Here is a 24458-nt window from a genome sequence, read left to right as displayed (position 1 = left end):
GACCTTTATTTACAGAGGAAACAATTGTTCACCGTTGGGAGAATGACCATATTATTTATGGCCGTCGTGTGATTATTTACATTCTGGTTTAATTCATATCATATTTCACAGGGTGGTCGTTGAACTTGAATGTCCTGGGACGTTTTCCAGAGGGAGGGGGGAAGAAAAGTGAGTGTCCGGGACGGGAAGGGTCATTGATGATTCCACTGGCTTTCCGCAGTCGTCTGCCAGCCTGAGGGTGGCACGGGCTAGCGTGCATCCAGTCGCCCGCTGCGCTGCTCTCACCACCCGTTGCAAGTCCCACCGGTCCTTCGCAGTACAGCTGCTGAACCAGCTTGTGGTTGAGGAGGTCTACAAAGGTTCATCAGCAGGTGTTGGGGGAGCTGGGCTTGGCGTAGTTTCTCGAGCAAGTACAGTTTTTGACGTCAAGTTGGTGGACCAGGCGAGCGAGGTTTGCCAAAATGTGGACTCTTGAGAAACTTGAAGCGTTCCACCCTCTCCATCCAGAATGTTCGGCTTATTTCTAGTTCAGTCTCGAAACTCAAGAAAAACTCCAAATCTTACCAAGAATATTTGTCTCATTTCTAGTCAAAAGTCTCAAAACTCATCTGATGACACTCATTACCTCAAAAAAAGTGAGTTTTTGCTTCTCCACTGGCAATTTTTTTTCTACTTCAAGTGAAAATTGTCGAAAGACAAGTGACTTTTTAGGTGATGTCTTATTTTATTTAGTTTTGACTAGAAATAAGACAAATGTTCTTGGTAAGAGTTTGGGTTTTTGCAGTGTATAGAGAAACGCCAGTGTGCTCGGTGCGTTTGGATTTCCTGAAGTCCGGATTGTTGATTTCCCACCGTTTTGCCTGAGATGCCGGCGCTCCTCCCTTTCGTCTGACTCGTCGTCGTCGTGCCCTGATCGGGTCGTTGTCGTCAGCAAATGTGACAATGGTGGTGTTGGGGTGGATGGGAGTGCCGTCATGTGTAAAGAGGGGACCGAGGACACATTCCTGAGGTGTCCCCGTTTTCGGGATGAGAGTGCGGGAGGCGTTGTTTCCCATCCTGACATTCTGAGGTCTCTTGCTGAGGAAGTCCAGTATCCAGGTGAGCTGTCAATGCCCAGGCTGCTCAGCTTTGTAACCAGTTTGTGGGCTACAACTGTATTCAATGCAGAGCTGAAATCCACACGTAGGTGTTTGCATTGTGTGAGGGCTGTGTTGATTGAGTCTTCTGTGGAACTGTTTGGGGGGGGGGGGGGGGGGGGGGGGGGTAGACCAGACCTGGTCTAAAGTTCTGGCCGCCTCGCCTGGTCAACTTGTCGTTTGTGCGTCCACAAACACAATTCACGTTACGGACTTCAGAGAAAGTTAACCCCGACGGCATACGACATTCAGCCAACGTGACCGACATTTGAGCATTCTTGCTTCCTGCCAGTTAGATGCCCACAATGCTTTGCGTTCCAACATGCTGCGGTAGCGCGAATAACACAAAATGCAAAAGACTTTGGCATTTAAATAGCGACAGCGCTCTGTTATGCAAATTGGGGCATCCCGGGAAGACTCACTTTTGAGGTGCAGCCATAGCTAGCATGTCGTAATTGTAAGCGCTGATGCGAATGAAGGCGCCCGAGCTCTTTAAAAGTGGGGGAGGGGCCACGGATATTTGAACGCAAACGGTGGAGCGACACGTGTAGGCAGATCATATAACAATCCTCAAAAGTATTTCTTCTTCATCCTTCACAAAAATGACGATGACAGCAAGTGCCGTCTGCGCGAGTGTGTGTTTCAGGTCTGCTGAGGCGGGCACAGCGCATTCATTTGCAGCATGCAATCATGCACCAACTGTTGAAATCCTTTACGTTCTATGAAATTGTGTTATGACTTGGACTATACGAGAGTGATGTCTGTCTTTGTGAACAATTCCAGGGTAAGTCAGCACAGCAAAAGTACGCTGATGACTGCCGACAATTTGTCCATCTGCTTCTGGCCGACGCTGATGCGGCCCGACTTTGAGAACAAAGACACGCTGTCCACCACCAAGCTCAACCAGGCCGTGGTGGAGGCCTTCATCCTGCAGAGCGACTTCTTCTTCCACGGCGGCGACGTCCCCGAAGGCGACGGCGCCCCCGGGCCCCCGCCGCCGCCGCCGCACCGTTGCCACGAGATGGTGGAGGCGCTGCTGCCCCTGCAGCTGCCGCCCCCCCTGCAGCCGCAGCAGATTCGCCACGCGCTGCCCCCCGACCCCCTCATTTGAGCGCCGCCCCTTCTCGTGTTTGCAAACAGCAAAAAGGGACTCCTCGTTGTTTTCATCCAGCTCGAAAGAACAAAACGTTGACCCCGTTTGTCTTATTTCAATTTCTGGCTCCGATCCAAAATCGGAAATTGGAAAAAGGCAGCAGGACCGCCGTTCGTGAAAATTCGCAAGTAATTGACATACAATTGACCATACCTGGCAACGAAGCGCTATTGTCGAAATGAAACTCCTCAACTCACTTAAACTGAGGCGCTAACAAATATTAGGGAAATCGTGACTTAGGAAAAATGTCTTATTATTATTCTTGGGTGTTAATATGCAGGGTTCACTGTGATCGGTCAGCTTTATGTGACCGGAAGTTGAAGTTGAAGCTATGTTAGCTTGTTAGCCGCCTCACTCAGTTAGGCAGACGCGCACGCACGCGCACAATTGCTAGCACGTGATTACGACACGTGTCAAACTGTTGATTTGCTGCAAACGTGCTCGTGTTTTGTTGTCGTCGTCGTACGGAAAAGAGAGAAGAGAGGAGAGGAGAGGACAGGAGAGCGATTCCGTTTCCGTCGTTCGCTTTCCGGAAAAGTGAGTGAGTTTTCTGCCCGACGACAGCTATATTCAAATGAAATTTAGTTATGTGGCCGTTTTTAAATTAGCTTTTTTTTTGTCTTAGCCAGCAATTGAAGTATGACAAATCCGGACATTTTTCATTGGATTTCAATCCGAAAGAACTTTGAGTCCCGTTTTGGTTTTTGCCGAGAAAATGTGAAGACGGCTGATCGCCCCCTTGTGGAGAACGGCATCACGACGTCACTTTTTGGACCGTTTTCCTTTGGATCTTTTTTGGCACATAGCGATGACGTTTTCATGTTGCCTGTGCTCGACGGGGTCAAGGGTCAACTGTGGGACTTGTTGTGCGTGACCTCCCAAGGTACAAAAAAAAGAAAAGAAAAAAAAAAGACTCCAGGTCTTCCTAAAGGTTTTCACATTGCAGCACAGGAACCTCATCTTCATCACTTGTAGATAATTGAGAAGAGCACAGTGGCTTTTGATCACTTTTCTTTTTTGATATATTTCTATGTGCTCTCATTTCTACCCTGTTTGTGTGTGTGCATGTGTGTGCGCGTCCGTGTACGGATTCAGGAGGGAAACTTAAGTGGAGAAAGGGACGAACTGCCAAACCACTACAGGCCACTGCTGCATGTTTTAGTGAAAAAAAACATTCATGTTATTGTCAAGAATGTTTTTTCAGTTAAAGGGGACTTTTTTTTCTTTGACATTCAACTATGAATAATTTCATATTTTTGCCTAAATGTCCAATAGTTTGTTTTTCCTTTCCCTAAATAGAGGAAATACATTTATAAAAGAATCTAAATATATGAGAATTTATCAGCTCAAACGCTGCTGATGGACTCGAAAACATGCCAACCGAGTACAAGACGTCACGTCACGCCAGTCAGTGAATCGCGGAAGGAAAACGCCCGGAATCCCGACTGCGTGTGAACGCAGCACGCCCGGCAGGATGGAAAGAAAGTTTTCATTCAAGCCCGCAAAGAAAAACGAAGAAGAAAGACGTAAATATGAACAGGAATGTTTTAGTTTTAAGAAAGAGAAAAGAAAATGTGAAAAGTGTTCGAGTAGGTGACGAAAGTTTTGTTTTGAATCCACGCGCGCGCGTCGAAGGAGTGTGTCCGAGCCGGTCCGGACGCGCGTCCTCGTCGTCGTCCGTTTGCCGTCACCTTGGCGGCCGCATCACGTTGTTGACGTGTTAGCATGATGCTAACAAGCTGCTAGCACCTGAAACAAAACTTCCACTACTTCCTTTTTTTTTTTTTTTTTTAGTTTTTTTTCTTGCTGACGATTGGATCGATGGAGTGCAAAATGCAAGTTAAGGGAAAATGTAGCAATTCGTTTAAGAATCAATGACATCGTTCAAAAAAAAAAATAAGAAAAAAGTTATTGTTCACGAAGCAAATCAAATTACAATGCGGCCCGCCACTGGTTGACCTTGAGGAAACGCACGACCTCGGACGCCATTGTTCGAAGGTTGAGAAAACGAGGACGCCCGTCCGGGAGGGGGACAGCGTGACGGTTTTCTGGCGAAAGGCTTAAAGCGACATAACGTTGGCGAGAATGGAACGCGGCCGATCAACCGCAAAACAAAACATTTGAGTTTGTCGCGTCTTGTTGAGTGACAAATGCAAAAAAAATAAATAAAATATAATAATAATCCGCTCCGCTTTTAATTTGAAACCAGCGAGCAAAGGACTGGAAACTGGAAAACGTTGGTCTTGTTTCCAAATAAACTTTCTTTTCTGACAAAATGTCACTTTTGTTTGTTGCCCTCCCTCAGTTTTTTGTTTTTCTCCGCTACCAAAGGCGAGCGGTCTTGACCACTTCCGGCGCGAATCGGCAAGTTTTCCCGAGCGATTTGTCAAAAAAGGCTTCGAGCTGTTTATTGCCCTTCCCAGCTGAAGTTTATTCCAAAATGTAAAACGACAATTACACCTTGTGTATTTAAAACGACCACCTAGCCTCTGCTAGCTTAATGCTAACGTGCAATGGCAAACTGTGCACATTGAAGGAGAAATTGGCAAAAATGAAATCATTTTCATTCTATTTAATGACGTCATCAAGTATAAAATTACAGAGCGCTATATGGAACGGATAACGCCATTTGGAATTCATTTCAGCGGGACAAGAGCTCCAATCACGGAACGAATTCAAGTCGCCCCCTGTGTTAGGATGCGGAACAACATCGTTGACAAGTCATACTTGACTCTGTATTCACTGGAAATCTGCTTTATTAGTTTTGGCTTCCGAAAGGTGCAACAACAAGAAAAAAAAAATACATTTGATGCACACAAATGACAAAAGTACAACAACGGCGTACGAAATAAAATGTCAAGCCAATGGCAAAAAATAATTGTTTAAAAAACGAATTTGAATAATAAAGTCTCGAAAGTATGTGAATGCTTTCGTTTCAAAAGCAACAGAATTTACAAACGTTGTTCTCGATGCTATTCCCAGAAAGACAAATAAATTGCGCCCCCTCGTGGCGGCGGGCTGCTAATTGCCTTCACAGTTCCACATCGTCGTGTTTTCCAGGAAATGATTTGGCGGGGGGAATCTTCTTTCCGCTTCCTCCTCCTATTTCTTCTTCTTCTCTTGAAAAGGTGACATGCAATTATTGGCGCGAGTGCGCCTTTCGTCCCACTTGGCGACAATATTATTGGGAGGACGCCCTATTTTGCGCGAAGCAATTGTGCCACCTGGCGGCCATTTGTGCGTGTTGAGGGCAAGTGGGCCAGCGCGTGATCGGCTCGTGGACGCGTTCAGCCGATCGACGCGCGCGCTTCGGACTGGAAACTTTTGTCAAACGCGCTCGTGGGGTATTTCGATCCATTTTGGACGGCAGTTTGGTTTTGTAATGAACAACTTTGTATTTGGATCAATTTATGCACGCACGCACACAACGTAACAAACAAAGCGAAGACCTGGAAAAGTAAGTCGAAGCAAGTTTTGATGCCACCTCGGCATCGATTCTTTTATAGGATGTTGTTGGCCTTAAAAGGCTTGTGTGAGTTACCATGACGACCAGGGGCGCAGGGAGCTACAAGACTACAAACTGCAACGCTCAGGAACTCCTCGTCGTTGTTTTGCTTTCGGGGGAGGCCACAGCGTGTCACCCTGTTCCGTGTAAGCGTCTCTCCTGCGTCGTCCTCTCGAACTCCACGAAGACAAAAGCGCTCACATTCGGAGAGATTGTACTTTCCATGTTCGACCGGATCTTTACGGGGTCAATGGCGCCGCCTGGTGGTTAAGCGCCAAAACCGAACCGACAAATAGCTCGACTCGGGCCGGAAGAGGAAAAGGACCCCCGACCGCCCGCCCCCCCGCACGCCCGCACGCCCGCTCCTTGTCAGGGACTTTCAACCAAACCGACCAAAGTGTTACTGGAAAGACTGCCTATGTGCGTTTTGAACTGATTTTGGCAAATTGAAAACAAATTTCAACAACAAATATGTCAACGAAATGTAAACAGGTCGCCGCCTGTTCAAGTTGGGGAAAAAATACACGCCATAATATTCCTACCAACCAATTGTGAGTTCTTTGATGTGAGGAAAAGCCAGAGAAGTTCCACATCTGTCGTTTATTGGCAAGGAGCTACAACGCGCTGTGCAACCGAGTGTCTGTCGAAACAGAGAAGCGCTGCGTGTCTTCTTCTCTGAGGGGCGGGTGGAATCAGCCAGAAAGTTCCACTCCTTATAAGGTAAACGACAGATGTCACGACCTTCAGAAACAAGCCCAGACAAATGACTTTTGCTTGCGAATAAACACCGTTCAACTTTTCCGTTCCTTTTCCCAGGCTAGCCACGCCCGTCGAGATCTCACACGGCCTTCTTTATTTATTTCCGTTCTATCTTGATACAAATATATCACGTCGAATGGTTCTTTTGGCTGTTTGTGGTACACACGCATCTTACAGCTAACATTTATTGCGGAATATTGCTTTGATTTCCGTTTGTTTTCGGTCTCAAATTGTCCACGTGGACCAGGAGCACGCGTGGCGTTCGCGTGTCAAGCCGGCGTTTGCACCCACGTGAGTCCAAATTGAAGTTTGTCCGGTTGACGTCAGTCTGATGTGTGGAAATAATTTGTTTGGATTATCGAGAGTCTTGAAATATTTCATACGTTCATAGTTAATCAAAATTTATTTGCATTCATATCTCATTGAATAATTGATCAATTTGTTTCGCGAAAATACACATTTTTGTACATTTAACCATTTTTCATTTCATAAAAACAATTTACATGTACGTATCATTTATGGTTTTATTAAATAATTGGTTAATTTATTTAGTGTGAATGAAAAGAACAAATATGTTCAATAATTTTTCGTCTACATGAATTATGATTAGACATGATTAGTACAGTGAAAAATTTTACTTCATGTTTTAAATAACTGCTTTATGTATTTAGTATAGTGCATTTACCTTTTGCATTTTGTTAATAATTGACTAAATTAGTGCAAATACATAAACACAAAGACAGTAAAATGAGCAAATTTACATTTAACATTTTATTTTAAATAATTGATTCACAAATTATGATTATATTATAACTCTAATAAAACATTGATACATTTTTATTTCATTATTAAAATACCTGTATAATTAAAAAAAAAACGTCATTTACAGACAACCTGTCATGTTCGTCTCGTTTAAAAAGCAAACCGTTTTCCCATTCTGGTCTAAAGTGTTTGTTTTGTAATTGTCATGTTGTTGTTGTGCAGCAGCAGGGGGCGCTGCTGCCTCCTTAGGCGTCACCATGCAAGAAGAAGAAGGAGGAGGAGGAGAAGAGGGGAAGGGGAGGCAGCTGCCCCGTCATCCAACGTGTCCTCCCGCCCCCTCCCCCATGGAGTGGAGCGCCACGCCCTGCCGGCCAATCACAGTGCGGTCCCGCCCTCTCCATCACGTACTCTTCACTTTCCACGGCAACCGGAGGCCCCCCGTCTCCCTCTCCTTCTCCTCCTCCCTTCCCTTCCTCTCCTCTCCTCTTCTTTCTCTCTTTTCCTCCACTCGTGTTTCCCGTCCAAAAGGTGCCGCATCATCGCTTAACTTAGCATTAGCATTGCGGCTGCTAGCGCCGGCCGCAGTGGGACTGTCCCGACCCGCCGCCGCACTCCCTCCGACCTTCCTCCATCCGTCTTCCGTCCTTCCATCATCCTCCGTCCGTCCGTCCGGCCGCAGAGGAGCGTTAGTCGGTCGCTCGCTCGCAGTAAACGCAGGCGGGGCGGCAGATGCGGTACGTACTCGTCTCGGATCTGTAAACGTGTGTGCGCGTGGGATGGTGCTTTCAGGAGCTTATGGAAAGAGCGGATGGGAAAGTCAAAAGCGAGCGCAAGCGGAAGGCGCAGGGTGAGGGCTGACCTCAGCGTAGGGTGGGGTCAGGTGACACCCGACTCTCTTCTGACGGCGCCGCCGCTGCGTCGGGTCGGCCCGCGGAGGCCGACGCCCCGTCGCGTCGGAATCGTCCAGAAGCGGGCGGGCGTCCCGTCCGGCGGGCTGGCGGGCGGGCGGGCGGTCGCCCCTCCCGCCTGTGCCGAAAGTTTTCCCCGCGTGCGGACCGCCGATGCTTTGTTTGGGACCAACTGCGCCATTCGTCACTTCCGTTGCCCGCCGGGCCGGGTGAGGGCTACGCCCTGGGCCGGGCGCCGGGCAATGACACGTATGGACAGACTCGCATTCGCACCCTTGGACGACTTGTTTGTCCCGCGTGGTTAGCATGAAGGCGTCGACCAATCGGAACGTCCTCATGAGCCGGAAAATGTCAGGAAGTGCAAGAATGTGATGATGTCATCGTGTCATGTGACAGAATGAAGACTTCAAGAAAGCTACCTTTTTTTTTTTTTTTTTCCTTTTAACACTTCGAGTCATGTGACCACTCAGAGAAAATGATAGCTAGCCTAGCTTAGCGTCAATCTCTCCTTAGCACGTAGCATCCATTTCGGGTCCTTTCGACTTGGCTTAAGTTTGAGGCGATTCGCGGCGTGGCGCGGAGGATAAGCGTGCACCCTGAAACCGCAGGGTCGCCGGTTCGAATTCCCAACCCGGCCGCACGTGGTCGTGGCCCTGGGCGATACTTCAGCCACGTTGCGGTCGGATGTTCAGCGATGGCGCGGAACGCAGATCTGTCGGACTGCCGCCTGCAGGGAGTGAATGAATAATGCCTGCAATTCTAAAGCGTCTGAGTACCTCGAAAAGCGTTACATAGGTTTCATGCATTATTATTCTTAAAAATTTCAATATATCATATTTGTGTAGCTAATGGCTCACTCTTCAACGCATGAAAATCGATTGACAATTCCATTTGCACTCTGCCGCTCATCTCTGAAAAGTGATAAAACAGACGACGTATAATAAAAACCAGATATTTACGTACACTCTATTAAAAAAACAACAACACATAAGCTTTTTTTCTTACTGTCTGACATGAAATCAATTCAAATGCTTTAGCATAGTAGGCTTATGTGTTCATCAAAAACCAGGCAGAAGCTTTCTTGCGAAAAAGTACATTTCATATTTTTGCAAGCCCTCATCACATGATGCGAACTGTGCTCGAATATAGGAACAGTTAAATCCAAATATATTGTACAATCGTAAAATAAAGTCAAACCGAAACGCAACAAACAGTCGTGAGGGTTAAATGCGACTTTACTGTACTTCAACGGACGTGTACTTAACAAACAAACTTAGCGCTCGAGTGGCTAAGGGGAACAACAACAAATCCAAATGGAAGCCACGGCAACATGACGCGCGATCTTCACGTACCGTCGGAGGGAGCCCGCGTTGTGCTGCCGCCGCTGCTCGGGACGCGCTGTGACAGGCAGATATGAGATGATGACATGGAGACAAATAGTAGCGCAAACATAATAACATATGCAGCGCATATGCGAGAACGGCGAAACAACGGTCAAATATTCTCGGCACCGCGTATGTTCAAATCTCGACACGTCATCATATTGACAAAGAGCACGACGATCGTACGATGACCTCGAACGGAGGTCGGAGCCGCCTCCTCCGTGTCGTGGCGTTCCTCACACGGCGGCGGCGCCGGAAACCGCGGGGACCCTCGCTCACGCCCTCCCGCACGCCTGCGGTCCGGCCCGGCCCGGCCGGCAACGGGCGTGCGGCCAATCGTGTCTTCTGTTGCGTGCGGATGACATCGCCGCGATGTTCCGCGAGTGGTGCACGGGCTCCCCCCGGCGGTGCCTCAAACAATCGCCGAATTCAATGTCCCGTTGCCGCAAAGGAGCGCGACCTCCGCTCGGCTTCGACGGAGACCTCGAGGTCGCCGGTTGCGCTGGCCTTTGCCTTGTTGCGCTGCTGACTTTCCGTCGGTCGTATGCAACGCTGCAGGCTCCGCCCGTGAACGCCGTTGTCGATCATCTCTTCCTCGCTCGCCTCTTCATCACCATGAGCGCGGTGACCTTGTCGCCTTTGAGCCCCGCGCCGCCGTCGCCGGCGCTCACCGCGGCCACGCCCGCTCCGGACCGGCGGGGGGCGTCGTCGGCAGAGGCCGAAGGGGAAAAAAACAAGGCGGGGGCGGACGCCGCCCTCAGGTAAACGAATAAGAAGAACGACGATGAGGATGATGAAGACGAGGATGACGCCGCCCCCGGGGGCGTGTCTGCTTCTTTTTCCCCAGGTCCAATCGGAAGCCTCCGCCGGTGCACACGGGCGCCGATTGGCAGGTGCTGCTTCACCTCCCGCAAACGGAGGCGTGGCTCCGTGCCAGCGGCGCCAGGGTGACGCAACTGACGCACTCGGCGGCGCAAGACGGCGCCGGCAGACACGTGGACGCGCACCTGTTGCAGCTCAAGGTAAGCGACCTCGCAAACATTCCGTCCGTCTCGTTTTTTTCCAACAGCGGACCTCGGTAGTTCGTTAATAGGGCGACCGCTCGGCTCGGCGGTTCGAATGCCGTCCGCTGTCGGAGTGACTTCGGGCGAGACGCCGAGGCCTCGATCGCTCCCGGCGGCGGCCGAATGTCGGCGTGCTGCTGTAGATTGAAAACACAAAAAATAGAAGTCAAACATGATTGTTCCATACTTCTGCTCATGTACCGATATTGCCCAGCATTGCCACGGTTACCTCGAAAAAGTGCTTGTCGCCACCGCTAACGTACATTTGATGACGCCACGCGACGGCATAGCGAGCTTCTAATATTTGGAACTTCAGCTCGTCAAATATTAGGAACGTCTGCCCGCGCGGCCCCGCCCGTGTGGCGTTTGCACGTTCTCCCCGTGCCCGCGTGGCTTTTCTCCGGGCGCTCCGCTTTCCTCCCGCATCCCCCAAACGTGCGTGCTAGGTTCATCGACAACTCCAAATTGTGCGAATGGTTGTTTGTTTGCTTGTTTGTTCGTGCCCCGCGATCGGCTGGCGACCGGTCGAGGGCGTACCCGCCTCCTGCCCGATGACGGCCGGGATGGGCTCCGGCACGCCCGCGACCCGCGTGAGGAGAAGCGCGACAGAAAACGGACGGATGGATGGATGGATGGACGGCTACGTCAAGAACATGTTAAGTATCAAATGATTCATGTATGTCGAACATGTGGTAAAATGTTTTATTTTGTATTTATTTTTTACTGCCTTCACTTCATCCGCTGGCAACAAATCGAAATTAAATATAGAAACTCATTAGCCAGTCACTGTGGGTGTGCGCGCGCGTGTGTACATGATGAAATCATTCGTCATTTTCAGCGAGTGTGCGTGACCTCAGGCGTCACATTTCCCATCATGCTTTGCGTCGCTTGCTGCTGGTTACGCAATATTTTAATGCTCATTCTTACATTTGCTTTATTTATTTAACTTTCATATTTACCGCACACTTGTACACGAGGACAAATGGAATGGTTTTGGAAAGATTGGAATTGTTTTTATTTGATAGATTCATAAGTTACAATATGTGTGGAACTTCAATCTTGATCAACAATAATAAAAGTCAGTAAGTGTGAGTTGACCGAATCAAACAGTCGAGTCGAGTTTAACGCGACTCTCTGAAGCCTCCTGGTGGCAAAAAGTCGGAATGACACAAAAGAGCAGACGACGCATCTATCATCTTCTTATCATTTGAACAAAATCTAGCGCTCTCTATCTCATATTAATACTATCCGGCCATCCATTTTCCGTAGCGCTTCTCCTCACGCCGGAGCGCATCCCGGCTGTCTTCGGCCGAGAGGCGGGGTACGCCCCGAACCGGTCGCTAGCCGATCGCATGGCGCAAATATAAACAAACAACCGTTGGCACTCACGTTCACGCCTACGGGCAATTTAGAGTCTTCAATTAACCTGGCGCACACGTTTTTGGGATGCGGAGGAAACCGGAGCGCCCGGAGAAAAGCCACGCGGGCACGGGGAGAACGTGCAAACTCCACACGGGCGGGGCGGCCGGGATTTGAACTGCGAGGCAGATGTGCTCACCAGTCCTCCGCCGTGCCGGCTTATATTAATACGATATTGTGATAGTTATTACAAACCAGATGCACTGTAAAAGCAGTAAAAAGCAACACAACACATGAAAAGTCATTTGGCTTTAGCATCGCATGTACTGTTTGAATTTTGTTTTCGTCATAATAATAATAATCATCATAATTGTCGAAGTATTTCTCTTACCACTGCTGTAGCTTCCATGTTGGTTGAGTTGACTTGTTGCTGTGGCGTCATCTGGCGGTCATTGGATGGAATTGCAACACAGTGACGTTTGTAATATTCAATAACCAACGGCGAATTGAGCTAATGTGGGACGATGAATATTATTCTCATTCTATTTTTGTTCTTTTTTGTCCTTCCGGCTCTTGTTGTGCTCGTCGTGATGATCTCGTACGCGGTATCGTGCCGCCTTCATGTTTTAGGACATGTCGGTGTGCTTCAGAACACGAACGTGCGCGTTCTGATGAGCGTGATGTTTAAAAATGTACGAAGGCAAAAGCGATCCTGTCTTAGGAGGTTTAGGTGTGTTCAAGAACATGTTTCAGAGCATGTTAACGTGATGTTCAAGAACATGTGAACGTGTAGTAGAACACATGCCGGCGTGTTTTACAACATTTCCGAACAGCGTGTTTCGGACCCTGCGGGTATGTTTAAGAACGTACATTTCAGTATGTTAGCATGTTTCACATCTCGGCGTTCTGTTTCCACGGCCGTGTTTTGGAGGATGCTCGCGTGTTTGATAACATGTCTGCGTGACGTTTCATAACAAGTATGTGAAAGCGCTGCATGAATACAGTTGATCGAGCGAGCGTGTTTGAGAACATGCTAGCGTGACTTAGAAGATGTCGGTGTGTTCCACGACGCGCGTTGCCACAAGTTTGTGACCGGACGGAGGCGCTCATGTGACCAGACCGTTTTGTTGCCGTCTTCATCTTCATCCTCTTCCTCATCTTTTTCTTGTTTGACTTTATTTCCTCTTTTTATTCGCGTCTGCTCCCTCTCGTCGCCGGCGGGGCCTTTTGCTGCTTCGTGACCTTGACGTTGACGCTCAAGGATGTCATTACACTGATGGAAACTGTGTGTGTGTTGCAATGCCATTGCAAGCCCTAACAGCTGCATGAGGAAAGTCACGGCTGCAAGGCCGCACGCACGCACACGCGCACGCACACACACTTGATGATGTCACTGCGGCCGCGACTTGAAGAATGTTGAAAATGACGCGGGAAGAAGAAGAAAACTTTTAATGTCAACGTTTGTCATTCATTTAGCGACCTCGACTTCCTCACAACTCACCAAATGTGTGTGCGCGTGTGGGGGGGTGGGGGTGTATGTGTGTGAGGTTGTGTGTCTGTGTTTGGAGTGTGCCTGTGTAACAAAGATAAATTGTGTCTCTGTTGCAGTGTGTGCGTGTTACACTGTGTGTGTGTGTTTTTGAGTGAGAGTGAGTGAAAGATTCAGTGTGCGCATGTGTGTTTTGCAGTGTGTTCAATCGCGTGTGTGTGCGAGGGGTCTTGTTGAGACGCTCCCAAAATAACCTGCAACTGTTGCCCCCCCTCCCCCACCCGATGGAAGGAGGTCAACAGGCACACACATGCACACACTGTAACACGCACACACACAGGCAGAGAGAGTGCGCAGCGTCCGCACAAAGTTTGCGACGGCCACTTCCTCGCGTCAGTGTCTTATTTCCGACGACACGAAAACACACTTAAGGTAAGAAGCGCAACGTCGTGCGTGCGTGTGCGTCCCGCAAAGTGTGTCAGAACCCAACGTCGCGAAGCTCAGCGTCGTCCCTGACAGGAAGCGAAGCGGACGACGAGGCGCGGCCGAGCGTGCTTGCGGCTTTGTTGTGTTGACTTTGTTTATTGTGCTAGTTGTGTTTATGGCCGGCCCAGGCGACAAGACAAATGCGGTCTTTCTCCGTCAGACCGCCGCCATTAGCAACACTACACGACGTGTATTCCGTCTTTTACGATCGCTGGGCTTTATCTTGTCCAATCAAACGCTGTCGGAGAGGCGGAACCAGAAAACGTGCATCCGGTCGACGCGACCGGATGGCGACGACAACAGTGCACCGCGCCAATGTGTGTGTGCGCGGAGGGGGTGATTGCGAAATGAGGAAAAACGCGCGGTGGTCTGCGACCGGTGCTCGGGAGAGGACGTCCGTTCGAGGGTTGCTCGAGGTCAGCTCGTATACTTCGAATACGATACGGCTCGCGAGCAGCCGACAAAACGTGATGTAGCCGAGCAAGCTAGCGCTAACACTAACGCTTGTACGTAAACATGCCGGCGTTCCGTCGAATCGTGCTCTAAAGATTGGTTTGTGCGTGTGAATAAATGTTGAGAACGGCTAGCGCGGGAAGCGATGCGCCGGTCACAATGCGCAATCGTATTGGTCGACGTCGAGGTGTGCTGTCGGAGAGTCGTGGTTGATATGTCACGCTGCGCGGACGATATCCCCCCCCCAAAATCAAACATGCTAGACTTTTCATTTTTGCGTCGTCGGGCCAAATCGTTGGTCGTGGATGATGTCACACTCCCAAAAAGTTTTGTCATTCCCGATCGGGCCCGATCTGGGAAATCGGTCACGATAGCTCATCGAGCCAATATTAGGGCTCGAATCCTGTCGTCTCATGGAGGCATTAGTTGTGTTGCTCGCGTTAGTTTTGTTGGTTGTGTAGTGGCGTTAGTTGTGTTGACCTGTCGATGAGTTTAATTGTGTTAGTTGTACTAGTTGTGTTGAGGTGTTGGTTTGTGATGATGTACGTTCTCTTGACTGTGTTGTTGTCAGTGAAGAAATGCGTGACCACGGCGTGCGTTACCGTGGAAACCAGCAGGTTGTAGATTTCCGTTTTGGAACCAGTTTCCGACACAAAGACGATAGCCTGAAAAGTTTTCCCACTTTTGTATGAACGTTACACTTTGGCAAATTCGACCTTGGACTCACCCGCCACCTTTGAAGCCGACCCATCACACGTGCCGACGGGCGGGAGGAGTTTGAAGGTTATTGGCTGAAATGGCACCGGCGCCTTTTGATGTCTTTGATGTTGACGAGCGGGACGACGATCTGACGTGAACATTTGAATGCGGGTGCGCGTGCGCGTCTGCATGTTTCCTCACATGCACTGGCGGCCAATGAAAGCCACCGTGTTAGTTCCTCACCCACACGCACGTTGATGCATTCGGTGTGATGAGCTCCGAGCAGATGTGTGATCTTACAAATGAGTTCAGATGGAAAAGACAGACTTGCTGTTCATTTAAACAGATGTGTGTGTGTGTGTGTGTGTGTACAATTATGAGAAAGCCACAACGAGGCTGATCAGTGTTTCACAGCAACATGAGCACAAGTCGATGACAAAATTGTGTGTGTGTGTGTAATGTCATTCATGAGACACCCCCCCCCCCTCGGGCGCCTCTTGACGTCGTTTTTGCCGCGGAGGCGTTTGTACTCTGGTGTGTTGAGATGAAAGTGTGGGCGCGCGTGTTCGATTCCCTGGCGGACGAAGACGGGCTGACGGCTTTCAGCTCATGTCAGTGGAACTTTGGCCCGTCGGAACCGCCAAAACGGTTTGACCCTGACGTGGTTTAGTTACGAAAAAATTGAGGAGCTCTGAACAGAACAAAATGAGGTGGTATGTTGAGGAAAAAAAATGAGGTGGTGTATCCATGAAAGAGGGAGTAGTATGTTCATCAAAATTCAGGTAGTATTTACAAAAAAATGGAGGAGGTTTGAACAAAAACTGGAGGTGGTTGGTTGAGGAAAAGACAATGAGATGGTATATTTTGGAAAAATAATAAATGGTATGTCCATGAAAAGAAAAAAAAAAACTCATGTAGTATGTTCAGGAAAACAGAGGTAGGTGGTATGTTCAGGAAAAGAAATGTAGGTGGGTGCTGTGTTTAGGACAAAGCAAAAATTGAGGCGGTATGGCCAGAAAACATTGATGTGGTATGCTCAGGAAAAATGGTTCAAAAATGGAGCTGGCACGTTGAGGAAACCAAACGGACTTGAAATGCAACCTACGAGTGCGACCTCCGACCCGGTTCTGTTCCAGGCGCAGGCGGTTTTGCGAGGCTGTCGGTGCGCGCGACCCGCGTCGTCTGCTGGCCGGCGCCGGGCCGGTCCACGGGGGGTTAGAGGCTGCTGATTGGCTCAAACAAAATCTCATGTGGGCTGGCAACCAAGAACTTTAGCTCTTTGTTCTAAAGGTCATCTAATTTTAGTCGTCGTCGCGCCTTCATGTTCGTATTTTTAGTCACATGACTCGCCGCTCGACCCACTCGGCCCTTTATCAGAACTTGAGGACCGCCAGGACCAGAACTTTCATTCTGGACTCGCATTTTATTCACCGTATCAAATCCTAATTGTGTTGAACGTGTTTACATTGAAAGCAGGAAGCGAGCGCACGCGAAAACGAGTCAAGTTTAAATGCGGAAACGTGGCCACGTGGTCCATTCAGTTGACTGCTATTCATTTTGTGTCCGACACGCGCACGCAGCATACATACAACACCCGATTGTCGGCGGCGTGTACGCCCACATGATGACAGACTGTATGTGTGTGCGCGTTATCTCGTTCAGGACATCTGCGAGGACATCTCCGACCATGTGGAGCAGATCCACGCTCTTCTGGAGACCGAGTTCTCCCTCAAGCTTCTGTCCTACTCCGTCAACATCATAGTGGACATCAGGTGAGCAACGCAAAAACTCCAGTGAAACACAAGCCCTCGACTGCACGCAGGTTTTCCACATGGCGCGCGTGTGTGTGTGTGTGCGTGCACGTTCAGGACGGTGCAGCTTCTGTGGCACCAGCTGAGGGTTTCGGTTCTGGTTCTGAAGGAGCGTCTTCTTCAGGGTCTGCAGGACCCCAACGGAAACTTCACCAGGGAGACCGACATCTTGCAGGCCTTCAGCCGGGACCGGGACCGCCGGCACCAGGTTCTTCCTAAAAGTCATCTCCTTACGCTTCCTCCCCCCTAGCGTCCTCCTCACCGACTCGCTCGTGTCCCTCAGACTCGTCGTCTCGACGCCCTGACCGAGGTCGACGATTGCGGTCAGCTGACCATTCGCTGCAGTCAGGACTATTTCTCTCTGGACTGCGGCATCACGGCCTTCGAACTGAGCGACTACAGTCCCGGTGACGAGCCCCAGACCCGGGAAAACCGGAGCCTCGGCGAGGACGCCTCTCAGGAGCCGGAGAAGGTCCAGAAGGCGGACTCGGAAAAGATCGACGTCCAGAGCGCTTCGCCTAAACTTGTGATACCCGACGGCTCGTTAAGCCACACCCACCCCGTCTCAGGAGAAAGCAAATCGACCAATCAGAGCGAGGCTGCAAAGCGTTCTCTGCCGGGCGACGACCGGAACACGGAGCCGTCGCTCCCGAAAAGAGTCGCTCTGATCTCGTACGAGGTGGAGGACGCCGGGGGGGTCTCAGAGACCAAACTCGGCGACAGCGCCCCCGCCGACCTCGCGGATCCCCTCATGGATCCGCTTACGGATCTCCCAGACCGCTCCAAGTTCTGGTTGGAGCTGGACTCTGTTTTGTCTGGAAAAGACATCCACAAGGTTTGTCTCACATCCACGTTCCAGCGTTGTAGAGGTTTTGTGATTTATAGTGTAGGCTGTCAGGTTTCCTCTGATCTCCTTCCACCAGGTCATCGATAGTCACGATGTCCAGAGAGGTCACACGATGACGAACGGAAGTTCTTTGGAACCCTCCCCGCCTCCGCGGGATGCGACGTCCCAGAGAGACCGAGCGGATATTTGGGCTCACGGCGACGGTGACTCGGACTCCTCGGCGCCGTCCCCCGTCAGGGATCAGGTCCTGTCGTCTGACCTGGAGGCCAGCGGGGAGGAGTCAGACCCCAGACCGCCTCCCTGCAAGATTCCGTCCTGGCTGGTGAAACAGAAAGAACACAAGGTGAGCAATCATTTGTTTCCAAGTCCACTCCCTTCTGTTCTGTGGACCAATCCCACCTTTTTCCCTCCCTAGCAGGACTTTCAGGCATCTTCAGAGGCCAGTGCAGACCGGGTGCACTGGTACGGGTCTGAGGAGTTCCTGGCGCTTCCTGCTCAGATCCACAAGAGCGAGATTCTGGCCATCGACCTGGATAGTCTGGCCCATGCGATGGTCGGTGGACTTTCTGGACGTTCTGCTCAGGTCTCTGTGGTGGTCTTTGGATCCTTAGTCGGGTTTTGTCTTGTTGCAGAGAGCTGGTGGCGAGGACGTTAGCCATGATGCTTTGCAGGACGTGGATGATTGGGATTTGACTGAGCTGAAGCAGGACAACTGGGATTCTCCTGAGAGCGGGGACGACATTCCTTCGCCACCGTTTGTATGTTTATTTTGTTTTTGTTTGACGGTGGCACCTCAACTTTTTTGTAAAGCCTTTCAAATGTTCCGGCCCCCCAAAAACACACCACCCTTTTTTATTATGGCGTGCATGTCACGCCAGTCGCACTTATTGAAACTGTCTAATCGTTTCCGATACTGCCGGTACGTTCGCGCTTGCTTTCTACTCTAACGCGGTTTTCATTTGACAACACGAATGCGCGAATGGGTGTTGACTCGAACTGGCATTTGAGTCCGCCCAAAAAAACGAAGCAAACGCCGAATCAGAATTTTTGCATTCGAATCATAACGAATCGAAGAAAAATGTTCTACTTATTTTATGCTGCCTCGGGCCGCATTTATTTCACAAAATACAAAATATTTCATGATTTTTAGACTTTAGCCTGTTGAACCACCCCCATTTTTCATAGAAAACGCTTATTGGTGGTATATCCCTACTTTATCAAGATTTTTACATTTTGATTCCCCCCCAAAACCTAACCCTCACCCTCACTCTGAACTCGAGCGGCAACAAATTAGAAACCCGCTCGTATCTAAAATTTTGAGAAAATCTCGTACGTTTGGGCAAGCGAAGTCATTGTACTGTCTGTGCTTCCACAAATGTGACAAAACTGACCCCGAACTCCTCCCCTTATCCTCCAGGGTCCAATCAGGCGAAACCTCCTGGGCCGCGTTAGCCCCGCCTCCTCCAGCGACATAGCTCCCTCATTGGACGAAAGCATCGAATCCGGCCAGCTGAACGAGCTTCCGTCTGAAGAAGAGGGTCGCCTCCTCGGGCCTGCGGCGCCCCCGGTGGACGGACGTGGAAGCGCGTCTCCGGTCCGGCGGCTTCTGGACGACATTGGCCAGGACGAAGACCCTGACGTGTGGAACAAGATGGCGGTAAACACTCAGTCGTGGCGGGAAAACTTTTAGGCTCGTGCGTAGAATACATAAAAAAATACTTTTATGATCAAACATATTTTCAAATTTCATAATTTATAGTTAATCGACATAAAATCCTTTAACCTATCAAATATGTAAAATAGTAAATTGTCTTTATTGTTATCCAATTGCATAACAATACCCACATTCCTTTGCGGCGGCGCAAACTCGAATCTGTGTGCGTTTATATACAGTGGTATAAAAAGTCGACACACCCCTGTTGAAATCATTTCAAAACTTTTTCCATCATTATCGTGATCTACATACTTGAAAAAAAAATTGTGGGCGAGATGGAGTAAAATGAAACAAGTGTGGTTGCATAAGTGTGCACACCCTCCCATAACTGTGTTCCGAACAAATCACATTCCAAATCACGTTAAATGGAGTCAACACAGCCGCCGACATTGAGAGGGCCTCCGATGAGGTCATTCGGTGGCAGCCATTTTTAGACAAGACAACCGCTGAGTGCCAGCCATATTTTAGGCCTACAGGCTATTGAGTTCTATGATCATTGATCGAGCCACATATCCTCACAAGGGTCACGGGCGTGCTGGAGCCTCTCCCAGCTGTCATCGGTACGCCCTGAACCGGCCGCCGGCCAATCGCAGGGCGCATTTCAACAAACAACCATCCGCACTCACATTCACACCTACGGGCAATTTAGAGTCTCCAATCAACCTCGCACGCATGTTTTGGGGATGTGGGAGGAAAGCGGAGTGCCCGGAGAAAACCCACGCGGGCACGGGGAGAACACGCAAACTCCACACGGGCGGGGTCGGGATTTGACTTCTCTGATTATGTACGTCCCAGATATCCCAAATTCAAGGGCGGACTCTCTTCTTTCAGCAGGGGGAAAAAAGCTCGATCCTACCTTTTTCCGTTATTTAGTTACAGCATGTGCAATGAAACCTAGGTAAGTTTTTCTTTTTTTCTTTGGGTGGCGTCTCACCGAATATGGAAAGAATTAGCTTTTTGTGTGAAGAAGAAGAGAAGAATCACTTTTATTGTCATGAACATGCACACAAAATGTGTTCTCTGCATTTGACCCGTCACAGTGAACACATACGCATGTGAGCGGAACACACCGGAGCAGGGGGCAGCCGAAGCGCCCGGGGAGCATTCCGGGGTATCGGTGTCTCGCTCAAGGACACCGCGGCCGTGAGTCCGGGGGATGTGGGCGGATGGTCCGGTCGGGTTCTTGAACCTAGGTCCCCAGGGGGACCACCTCTTGAACCTAGGTCCCAGGGGACCACCACCTCAGTCTGCCAATCCAGAGGCACTGTCACCGATGTCCACGCGATGTTGCAGAGGCGTGTCAACCGGGACGGCCCCACAACATCCAGAGCCTTTAGAAACTCCGGGCGAATCTCATCCACCCCGAGGAGCTTTTGAACCACCTCGGTGACCTCGACCCCAGAGATAGGAGAGCCCGCCTCAGAGACCCCAGACTCCGCTTCCACGTGGGAAGGCGTGTCGGTGGTATTGCGGAGGTCTTCGAAGTATTCTCCCCACCGGCTCACGACGTCCCGAGTCGAGGTCAGCGGCGCCCCGTCCCCACTATACGCAGTGTTGGCGGTGCACTGCTTCCCCCTCCTGAGACGCCGGTTGGTGGACCAGAATTTCCTCGAAGCCCTCCGGAAGTCTTTCTCCATGGCCTCGCCGAACTCCTCCCGTATCCGAGTCTTTGCTTCAGCGACCACCGACGCTGCATTCCGCTTGGCCGGCCGGTAGCCATCGGCTGCCTCGGGAGTCCCACAGGCCAAAAAGGCCCGATAGGACTCCTTCTTCAGCTCGACGGAATCCCTGACCGCTGGTGTCCACCAACGGGTTCGGGGATTGCCACCATGACAGGCACCGACCGCCTTACGGCCACAGCTCCGGTCGGCCGCCTCAGCGATGGAGGCGCGGAACAAAGTTCTGTCGGAGGTGGGAGTTGAAACTCCTTCTGACGGGGGATCCCGCCAGACGTTCCCAGCAGACCCTCACAATACGTTTGGGCCCGCCACCGTCGGAGCCGACTCAACACCAGGTGGCCGTTCCTCCCGCTCACGCCCTTCCAGGTCTCACTGTCATTGCCCACGTGATCATTGAAGTCCCCCTGCAGAACAATGGAGTCCCCAGCAGGAGCGCTCTCCAGCACCCCCTCCAAGGACTCCAAAGAGGGTGGGTACTCTGAAGTGCTGTTTGGCGCATAGGCACAAACAACAGTCAGGACCCGTCCCCCCGCCCGAAGGCGGAGGGAGGCCACCCTCTCGTCCACCGGGGTCAACCCCAACGTACGGGCGCCGAGCCGGGGGGCAATACGTACACCCGCACCCGCTCGGCGCCTCTCACCGTGGGCATCTCCAGAGCGGAAGAGAGTCCGACCCCTCTCCGTGTGCATCCGATCCAGGCTGAGTGGGCTGCTCGTCAAAAGGAAAATGGTGCATCGCTGCCTTCCGCTGGCGGTTTTAGTTAAAAAGCAAAGGAAAGACATCTTGAAAATTACAGCGTATTTACGTCAGACTCTTCTCCGGCCAATGTCGTGAAAAAAGGTATGTGACGAGAAAACCCGTCAACCTGTAGGGTACGTATTGATTCTACTTGATGAGTTCATTCGTCGATGGCACCGAATGCGTTAAGCCCAAATAACGTTAAAAAAAAAGTACTGCATGATTTGGCTCCAGCTCCTCTGGCTGAGTTCATCGGCCAAAGAATCGGCTCTGAGCGTGTCACTCGAGGCTCTGCCGGAGGTGACTGTCTCGTTCCTCTGCGCAGGAGCACTTTCAGTAAGTCAGCCTGGTCAGTGAGGAGCGCCGGTGAGTGGAAGGAGGTGAAACTGCTTACAACATACGAGGCCTTCACACAAAAAAAACGGAAAATGTGGTTAGTTAACACCTATAGCTGCCAACACTAAAAGACGACTATGTTATGATGTTTTTATTGTTTTTAATTTTATTTAAAAATTTTTTTTTTTTTGGTTATGATCAAATGATTTGTGGTTTTATTCTCTCTTAATAGTAAGTCTTTATGTATCCTGTTTTATATGATATTGTCTTGTAGATGTAGTTTACTGCTTTTTTACATCATGGCCAGGGGACTACAGATGAAAACTAGCCTTCTGGCTAATTCTGGCTTTTTTAACCATGTGTATTTCATGTGTTTTATGAAATTGCATTGTCCCCTTTCAAATAAACGGATTAATAATAATGATTAATAATAAAGTTGAGCTGTTCTCCTCGGCTTTTTAGCACTTTGTAAAGATTTCATATTTTAAAAATGGAGTTGTCCAGATCATAGATCACGTTAATGGTGGAGGAAGTTTAGAAAAGATTTATCTTGGTCTTATTTTTCACGTTAAAAAAGCTGGCATTCAAACAGGGGTGTGTAGACTTTTGGTATCCACTGAAGCGTTGTCGTCTTCTTTGGAGCCAAACGTAACCAAATGGCTGCCGGCTTGTGTGAGCGCTCGAAGGAGAAACGCTGACTTTTTGAGTTTCAGACTCGCCGGTGACGGATCGGGGGCGCCGCTAGCGGCCGCCGCGTGTGTTCTCGGCTAATCCGTCATCTTATCATCTCACCTGCAAAGGTCGCCTTTGATTGGCGGCGGGATTATTGACGAGGCCGTGTACTGATCAGTCACATCTGTCCTTTTGAGTATGGGCGAATTCGCCGCGTCTTTAACGAGAGCGCGCTCGGCTCCCTCGCTCGTTTTTAGCTTTCTCTTCGACCGCTTTTTTTCCGACTGTTTGTCAGTTTCCAACTCCTCCTCCTTCATTTCCCGTGTGCGATCTTTGCACTTTCACTTCTCCGCGGTCGGAACCTTCCGTCGCGATCGCGTTGATCAATAGTCACCTTCCCGTCTCATCTTTTTAGAAACGATTATTGTTTCTTATGAGAACGTTGGGGTAAATCTCTCGGGTTAAATAACCGGCTCAATGAGCTCGACCGAACACGGCGACTTTTTATACACGCTCGGCGCGCAAACAACTGTGACGGCCACGCCGATTGTTGGAATCGGGCGAACGTGTTCGTCCCTGAAAATGATGCTCGATGAGAAAACATGTTTGACCTTCGCCCGGAGATCGTCATCGTCATCGGTATTCATTCTGATGACGAGCGGAACTTCCGATCAATCGAGTTCATTCATATGGCAAAGTGGACGCCGGCGGACAGGCTTTAGCCGTGCTAGCCAGCTAGCACGCTAATTGCCGCTGTCGCGCACCGAAAAAGGCAGAAGTTCGGATGATGAACGTGACGTTGAAATCATCCCGCTTGACTTCAATGAGGAGGATGATCTCGTCCAAATGTTTGACGATGATTTTTCAAGCGGACAGATAGGCCGACTCATTTGCGCGTCATGCTCATTTTGTGATTGTATTATTTGTACGATTTTATTGCCAATGAATCAATTATTTTAGTTTATTCACTCAAATAATTTGCGTTACTTTATGGAACACAAATAATTTTCATTTGAAAGTTTTTCATTGAAACGGTTTGATTTATTTATCATATTTGAACGAAACCAAAATCACGATCGATCTGTCATTTCCGATCCATCAAATAAATGACTGAATGAGATAATTGAACGCAAAACGAACAAAGTCCGACGCGCGCACGTCCGTGAATGCAAGACATGTCGCAGGCCGCCGGGCTCGAATGAAGAACGCAGCCGATCGCGTTTGGATTTCGTCGCTGCTGCGGACCGAAGCCGTCCGGCTACACGCACGCGCGCGCGCACGCTGGCACTCACGCCGGCCGTCCTCTGCGCTCCCGGCAAATGAGCTGATTAGCTGCTTAATTAGCAGCATGTAATCACGGCGATAGATGAGCAGCCTAATTGAGGAAGTGCAGGCGAGCTCCTCTTTCTCGTTCTCGTTCGCTGCAGTGCCACGCAACGAAGCAACGAAGCAGCGAAGCAACGAAGCAACGAAACAGCGAAGCAACGAAGCAACGAAGCAACGAAG

The 24458-nt window shown here is 49.9% G+C and overlaps 2 protein-coding genes across 4 annotated transcripts in view; both read left to right on the top strand.

Annotated features, from left to right (window-relative positions):
* The window catches only part of arhgap5 (Rho GTPase activating protein 5), a 44582-nt gene extending 41057 nt beyond the window's left edge, over positions 1-3525 (top strand). The window contains exon 7 of one of the 3 annotated variants that reach the window (XM_061675403.1): positions 1920-3525. In XM_061675403.1, the coding sequence (XP_061531387.1) occupies positions 1920-2247 (328 nt within the window). In that variant the 3' untranslated portion in view covers positions 2248-3525. The other 2 variants (XM_061675406.1, XM_061675405.1) reach the window with 2 other exon arrangements.
* Positions 3526-3732: 207 nt separating this feature from the next.
* Positions 3733-24458, top strand: part of akap6 (A kinase (PRKA) anchor protein 6) — an 87737-nt gene continuing 67011 nt past the window's right edge. Inside the window, 11 exon segments of the mRNA XM_061675407.1 lie at positions 3733-3815; positions 7538-8049; positions 10164-10366; positions 10453-10627; positions 16818-16927; positions 17024-17174; positions 17250-17801; positions 17890-18156; positions 18229-18366; positions 18446-18571; positions 19231-19470. Of these exon segments, the coding sequence (XP_061531391.1) occupies positions 3764-3815; positions 7538-8049; positions 10164-10366; positions 10453-10627; positions 16818-16927; positions 17024-17174; positions 17250-17801; positions 17890-18156; positions 18229-18366; positions 18446-18571; positions 19231-19470 (2526 nt within the window). The 5' untranslated portion in view covers positions 3733-3763.

The sequence above is a fragment of the Phycodurus eques genome, chromosome 4 (assembly GCF_024500275.1).
Source record: "Phycodurus eques isolate BA_2022a chromosome 4, UOR_Pequ_1.1, whole genome shotgun sequence".
NCBI classification, from domain to species: domain Eukaryota; kingdom Metazoa; phylum Chordata; class Actinopteri; order Syngnathiformes; family Syngnathidae; genus Phycodurus; species Phycodurus eques.
The sequence above is the reverse complement of the archived record's forward strand: the minus strand, read 5'-3'. Positions and strand labels throughout refer to the sequence as shown.